This window comes from Pomacea canaliculata, linkage group LG5 (assembly GCF_003073045.1).
Source record: "Pomacea canaliculata isolate SZHN2017 linkage group LG5, ASM307304v1, whole genome shotgun sequence".
Lineage (NCBI taxonomy): Eukaryota > Metazoa > Mollusca > Gastropoda > Architaenioglossa > Ampullariidae > Pomacea > Pomacea canaliculata.
Genome location: NC_037594.1, coordinates 5,026,227 through 5,033,750, shown reverse-complemented (window position 1 = coordinate 5,033,750; position 7,524 = coordinate 5,026,227). Strand labels below are relative to the sequence as shown.

At 38.9% G+C, this 7,524-nt stretch overlaps 1 protein-coding gene across 2 annotated transcripts; it reads right to left on the bottom strand.

The window, feature by feature from the left end:
* Window positions 1-657: 657 nt before the first annotated feature.
* On the bottom strand, window positions 658-5,328 carry LOC112565355 (neural cell adhesion molecule 1-like). 2 transcript variants are annotated; one of them, XM_025240763.1, is made up of 8 exons: window positions 5,203-5,328; window positions 4,403-4,523; window positions 3,861-4,049; window positions 3,517-3,688; window positions 2,729-2,776; window positions 2,288-2,442; window positions 1,643-1,783; window positions 658-1,146 (listed from the first exon to the last, which is right to left on the bottom strand). In XM_025240763.1, the coding sequence occupies exons 2-7, from the start codon at window positions 4,475-4,477 to the stop codon at window positions 1,649-1,651; spliced, it is 774 nt and encodes a 257-aa protein (XP_025096548.1). In that variant the 5' UTR covers window positions 4,478-4,523; window positions 5,203-5,328; the 3' UTR covers window positions 658-1,146; window positions 1,643-1,648. The 2 variants fall into 2 exon arrangements, with proteins under 2 accessions (XP_025096548.1, XP_025096549.1); XM_025240764.1 differs by lacking the exon at window positions 2,729-2,776.
* Between the last annotated feature and the right edge of the window lie 2,196 nt (window positions 5,329-7,524).

Genomic DNA, 7,524 nt, shown 5'->3' with positions numbered 1-7,524 from the left:
TCTTGCTGCTCCGAGTAGCGTCCCTTGGCAAAATAAACCCTTTCGTTGCCAGATGCCTTTTACAGGAGTAAAATGTTTCTGGACTTGGACGTCTATTATTATTATTGAGGTATGCGCTAATACATCAAAGTAATACCACCTTACCTATCACAGTCATGTTCATTTATGGGGAATTAGAGATGTTCGTGTGTTTGGCGATGTGATGGTGAGTGCGCGAGTGACTATGTTTGCATACTCATTGATGATTATGAGAGTCTGTTTGCATACTCATTGATGATTATGAGAGTCTGTTATTGTCCGGGAACTTGTATCTTGGCTACTGTGAGGGAATGGGAAATGTTAGCTAGACCGCTAGAGTAGACAGGCGAACACATTGACAAGCAGGTAGACAAACAGGCAAGTAGAGAGACAGGTCTATAGTGTGTGTCTGGGTGTGTGTGTGTCAGTATATAGACACATACGCACGTTGTATAATCATATCAGGAATATGTTTAATTTTTTTAATTTCTTGGGTTCACGCATTTGAGTTCATTGACATCCTCTTTTTAATTTTGTTATATTAATGAGCTTATCTGCTACCTTTTGAATTTTACTTTTCTATTATCAAGAGCAGGCAATCACATGGATTCACTCTGTTTAAAAGAAAGCGAGACAATGCTTAATTTTTGCTTTATTGTCAATGCTACAGTCAAGATGTTTTCTTTTAAATACAGGTCATTTAGCTAAGTAACAAAACACAACAGTTGCAGAGAAAGCAAACTGAATAACATAACGGTAATCAATAAAGACAATTCAAATAATATCAACCCAAAGTGAATAGAGCTTTGAATAAATAAAACTAACAACGGCTCATCGACAGCTTAGCGTGTGGTTGCTCATTAAGGGTTTGCATAAACAATGAAAGTTGTCCCGGACTGTGTTGCTGGCCTTCCAACAGACACTCGTATCTATATAAAGCCTCCAGAGAGAAGAAGAAGGAGGGTTGGGCAGAAGACAAACCCCAAAGCAGCTACAACTGAAACATCAACAACAAAAAGACCTCTTGTCTTCCTTCAGATTTTATTTCTTTTTGAAAATTCTTCACCAGACATGTGTCTGCTTTCATCAAATCTTTGTAGTAGACTTGAAGCTGCTTGTCGGTATTGTCTGAAACAACACAAGAAATAATTATTGAGTAAATAAACTTGATGTACGAGACTTGACACAAAAGAGCTTAAATTACAAAAGCACAACTTCTTTAAAATATATGATTAATTATATAAAGATTTCATACTGTAAGAATTCTAGAAGGTTGCTCCCTGTCAAAATAAAGACTGCTAGTTTTTTTCATTATTTTTTAAATGTTTCACACGAAAGCATCTTGCCAGAGTAAGTGAATTTTTGTCAGGAGGACTTCCTTCAGAACATCTAAGTTGGGCTGTAAAGATTCTCATACGGATGGTCGGGTTACTAAAGTAGTTCAACATTTCATATAAAGTCAAATGGAAGAAATTGGTGGGTTTAGAGGAGAGTGTTCAGTGAAGGCGAGAAGTAGTAAGTGAAGTCGAGTAAGTAGTACCAAAAAAAAATAAAAAAAATAAAATAACAAAAGGTTAAAATTCCTAAATACCGATTACTTTATGGGAAACATGGAAGAACTTACAGCATGTTATTCTGGTGGAAGAATGACATAGAGGAAGACAGGCATGGCTTGCGCTCCTTTCGAGTTTATAGCACCACACATATACACACCCTCGTTCTCAGAGTTAATGTTTCGGATGATCAAGTCCCCACTACTATCAATCTGAAAAAGAAACCAGAGGATTTCTGAATTTCTAGGAACGGATACTCAGACACACAAAAAAAAAAAAAAAAAAAAAAAAGAGTAACAAATTTTATTCTGTTTACATGCTCCTTGTTCACATGTGCAAATGCTTCATGCAGGATGTTTTGCAAGATTTACACACAGAACAAAACACTATTCTTAATTTGACTAATCCTAATTTTCTGCGACAGGACATTCCGTCGGCGCAAATTCATTTCAAATATTTCAGATTTGATGCTGTAGTAGATGATGATGATGATGAGAATTAGAAGGATAATATATGTTGTTGTCTACCTAATTCTTGAAGTGGCTCAAGTTTGGTGATGACGTGCTCATTAACTAAATTTTATAAATGGTTCTTCATCCATTGTCATTTTTATTTTTACCAAATCCTTTCAGCAACCAAATTTTCCGGTAAAACAAAGAAGAACATGTATTCTCCAAAATGAAGATTTCGGTGAAGATTAGAATGAGAATTCTCACAGTGTACTTCTCGGAGCTCTCGATCAGGGTGCCGTTGGTATCCAACCACTTGATTTCGGGTTGTGGAGTACCGTATCCTCTACAGAAGAGCTGCACGTCCTTGGATTGATACTCCAAGCGCCCCCTAGTCCACATGTAGACTCTGGCCTCCTCACCTGTGCACGGTTATAATGTAAGTCTACAAATATTTACTCTTGTGAACACCATGAAATGCGGATTATATGTGTCTGTATGTCAGCACAAAAGGAAAATTTTCAGAATATATTTTATTTTTAAAACAACTGAAATATTTCCATGCTTATGAAAGTGAGGTTTTAAAGGTTTATTATAGAAAAAAAAAACCGATCAGACTGCTCGATGAAGAGACTATGAGAAGTCCCATCCCCCACACATGAGGAAAGGACACAATCCGCTAAAAAGTGACCTGACCTTATGACCTACCTTCGGTAGGCTGTTCGATGAGACAGCTAGTGTAGCCCCTATCATCAGCTGCAAGGCCAATGATATCACTTCATTAGAAAATAGTCTCTTCTGACTATATTTTGCATTATTCAACGCTTTTACCTTTTTTGATGATTCTGAAGTTATTCTCGACGAAGAATACGTTTCCGCACTTTACAAAACAATTGCAGGTCAATAAGGGTGGGCAAGGAAACATTCAGCGACACAATACCCGTAGAAATGTATGATAGTAAGGACATTGAACACGAATTTTATACTATGCTTCATGGTAACAAATTTATTATTGAACTAGAAATACAATGTCACATATTACATTAAAAATGAAATGAAAATACACCACAAGCGTAGAGGCTTCTGTGATCCACCCTGTGTTGTGGTACGGGTACAATAGTACATGACCAAAACTACTGAAATAAGAGAGGAGAAAAATATAGAGTGGGAAAGAAAGACACAAAAAAAAAAATGAGTAAGACTTTTGTAAGATAGAAGGTCTCATACCAAAAAGAGGATAGTAACGATGTTGGATGAGATTGGAGAGGAGGTGTATGGGGTGGGGGGTGTAATCAAGGGGAACTAATGAATCTGTGTGAGTTTGGCGTGATATTATTCTCCTTATATAATATTTTAATACTGTTAGTGCTCCTTTATGGTAGTGACACATTTTCCTATGCACCTTTTTTGATGGTGATAAAATAAAGGAGCTTGAACTAAAAAAGTCTTGAGAACGAGATTTTTGTCTGCCCTATGGTCAGCTTAAGGTGACTTACTGACGGCGAGGTTCATGGTCATGCTAATCTCCCTGCCGGGTATTAAAGCCACGCAGGTGTATTCACCACTGTGGCTGCTGTCCAAACAGTTCAGGTACAGATGGGATTCTGTGCTGGATACCTGCATTTTCTCCTCGGTGTTCGTCTCCAGCTCCACCACTGTTGGCGAACCCTGTGACATAATTCTTGGAAGTGTCACATAGCCCTTATGACTGTGACATAGCACATAGGGCTGTGACATAGCATCTAGGACTGTAAAGTAGCCTATAGGACTATGACAAATCACCAGATGCTAGGCCTGATCTCTCTCTCTCACACACACAGGTAAAGCACTAAAACCTCACCCGTATGACTACGCCGTCCTTCAACCAGTAGATGGTAGGTTTGGAGGAGCCAACGGCCAAGCAGCCCAGCGAGATGGATTCGAATAATGTGGCCCCGATTTCGACGCCGGTTCTGTTGTCGGCAAACTCAAGCCAAGATTGCTGGTTCGACCGCAGTAATCTCTCATTGGCCAGCGACACAAGATCAGTCTGGACAGGACCACCACCGCACGGTGAGCAAGGACATGAAAACGTAATGACATGATTTGTCGACAGGAGTAATGATAAAACAGACAATGGACGAGTTGATGGAAAGACCGAGGGATAGATGGAGGGAGCGCAGGTAGATGAACTGATGATTCTGTAATCAATTTTGAGTGTTTCAATATTTTGCGCCACAGCAACTCAGTCTGGTCACCATATATGGTTGTTTTGGTGATGAGGATAGGTGGTGGTGGTGACAACGATAGTAACAACGATCTGCTGCTGCTACTATGTCCATAAAACATTGAAGTCAGAAGAAATGAGTAATAAAGGCGTGAAGATAATACTAAATAACTGACCTTGACGAATGCTGAGGTCAGAATCGGGAAGCAGACGAGAAAAAAGACACAGATGGATGCTGCCAGGTGAACCATTGTCAAGAATGTCCACAGAACTTTTCTGGGTTAACTTTGCTAACACCTGTTTATAAAAAAATGAAACTTTATTACAGTAAAATAATTGTAAATACTTTAGCGACGGTACGGCAATGGAATGTAGTGGGAAAGTGTTTCGAAACACAATAAATGAGAGAGAAATAATAATTTTCATCAGATTTTAAACACAAATATTGAAGGAATATAAATACAGGAGGGATACACATATAGGGAGAATATAAATACAGGCTGGATATAAATACAGAAGGAATGTAAATGATGAGATAACATAAGAGATCCACTGGATAGCTGGTGTGCCACCTGCACAAACTGGTACAGGTGGAAAAATAATTTTTAAAGTAAATCGTGAATGAATGAAACTAAATACACCAAGTTATTTATCTTAATTATTTTGATTGCTGTAACATCACTAGACTTTATTGGTACCAAGACCAGCTACAAATATCGAAATATAATTATAGAAAGGCTAAAGGAAATAATTTTCAACAAGAGCGTCAAGGTTGTTCTGATTCCTTTTTCCATATACAGTATAAAAAATCCACAAAAGTCCTTCACTTCGTTTAAATTATGGAAAGTTTGTCTGTGAACACTCTTGAAACTCATGACTGAAGAAAAAACAGTTTAACATCCGTTTTGTAGACATGATTAAAACACATGAGGAAGAATTGCAAAAGAAACAATTTAAATTAGTCTCTGATGCTTACAAGTCCACTGTGCCGAGGGCGTTCAGACAATCAAGGCGTCAGTAGCGATGACAACAGCAATGTGACTGAAGCCAGTCTTCTCATAGACACATTAACGACAGTTTATATAGGAAACCCGATGTAGCTCCTTCAAGCCGCTTCTGAGGGAGCCAATCAGGCACTCACATCTCACGAGCTCATCTGCATACTCGTGGGCACTCGGCACCTGTTACGTCGCTATGACGTTTCTTGCACGTGTCGACCGTCAGGTGCACGCGAGTGGTAAGTAAAATGGAGAGAGGGAGACAAAACTGGAGGCTGGTTGGCCGTATGGGAGGCCTGATGACAGCTGTCATAATCAAAACCCTCCTGTATTCGTCGACGTGGTGGACGCTTACGTTGCGATCACGTCCTCTTGCCGTATTTTGCATGCGGTCTCGGCTAGCCAGTTTTTGTTTTTTTTTAATCCCATCTTTCCTCTCTGAACCATCCTTGACATGCTTTCGGCCAGTCCCCGTCGATTACATAGGAGTTCTTGCTCAGATCATAATCAAACAACCTGTAGGGTAGATTTTCTGCTGGATGTCTAAGCAAGCTTTTGTCGACCTTCACCGATACCATCATCACATCCTTGTCCTCTGGCATTTTCTCACACTGCCTCAAAACAGCCATTATTATTAACTCTCTTTAAAAGACGCTATACTTAAGTGTCAAAGAACTGCAGAACTAACATCCCATTAGTGATCTTCCCCTTTTGTCTAAGACCGTGTGATCCTGGACAAGTTTAGTGAGCACCTTACTCGCCACTTTCTTCTACCTGCCGACACCATCCTGGTAAAGAGACAGTAAAGAGCAGCCGGTTGAATTTCGTTGTTGTTGATGTTTTAAATTACTAAGCGCTTTTCGCAGAGAAGAGATTATGGAACCTAGAAGGGAAGTGGTGTACAAATACCATCTTAGCTCCAAGATTCAAATTTTTCTAGTTTATTTTATTGTAAACGCTCGTACCATTGTCATTTTGCAGCATTAAGAGACCGGGTAAATAAAAATTTCATGATATTTTAATGCAGGCAGCCCGTTGTTTGTCGTGTGCATTCAGGTTGAACCTTGACTGCAGTTTTCTAGAAATTTCGTGGTCGTTTGCCTGTGACGGTGGGTGTTCTCTGCTCCATAACAACAGATGTCGCTGGCTTCGGATGTCTTGCAGTCACAGAAATCTTCACATTTATGATAACTGGGAAAAGGGTATGTACATGTAGACAAAATGTGTTCACAGATGTGTGTGCGCACACACACACTACATAAAGCATTGTGTGCACGTGCCACATACACTGCATTCATGTATGTACCACAACTATGACTATACATGTGCAACACATACTTCCATCTTTACATACTACAAATCAGTACTAATGTACTACTGTATATGGATTAATTACTATGTGTGTACTAATGTACTACAATATATTTATTAATTACTGTGTATGGGTACTAATGTACTACTGTATGTGTGTACTAATGTACTACAATATATGTATTATTATGTATGGGTACTAATACACTAGTATATATACACTAGTGTATTGCTGTGTATATGTAGTACACATACTTATATGCATGTGTATGCACCTTGTGTTTTATGGTATATATGATGTACTACTGTATGAAGTTCATATACTATTTTGTATATGCATGTATCTGGGATAACTGGGTTTTAAGCAAGAGTTTGGACAGCAAACAACAATAAAAATAAGAAAGTAATACAGATAGAGCCCGGCTTACGAAGTCTATCTCGGTAAACGTTATGGGACCCTTGAATTTTCGGCTTTGGATGCTGCTAGGGACTCGAGAGAAGGAACAATCGAGAAGTGACCACCTCTACATGAGGAGGAGGAGAAGGAGGAGGATCAGTTTCGTGCACCCAGCAACACATTTTGACCGCCTGCTGCCTTCCAAGTGATTACAAGCATGGAAGGTTTCTTTGTCTGGGAGATGGCCGAGACCAGTAACATCTGTCGTTATGGAGCAGAATTTGCATTCTATGGAATGCTAACTGAGTGATTTTATTTTTGTTTTAAAAGGAGTCACAAAGCTTTCTTGCTGCGTAGAAAACTGTGTGGCATTTAATGATGTTAATATAGAGGAGTGTGTGGAATTTAATGATTTCAGTAAAGTTGTTGGCATTGCAGGTTCAAATGATGTCTTTCCTGCACGTTGAGAAATATTTCATAGGTGGAGCGCTATTTAATATTTGAATGACTGTACAGGTCTTTCATACAGATTTCACATTAAAGTATATTATAGAGACGCAGATAACATTAACAGTAAAAATATTCACAGACA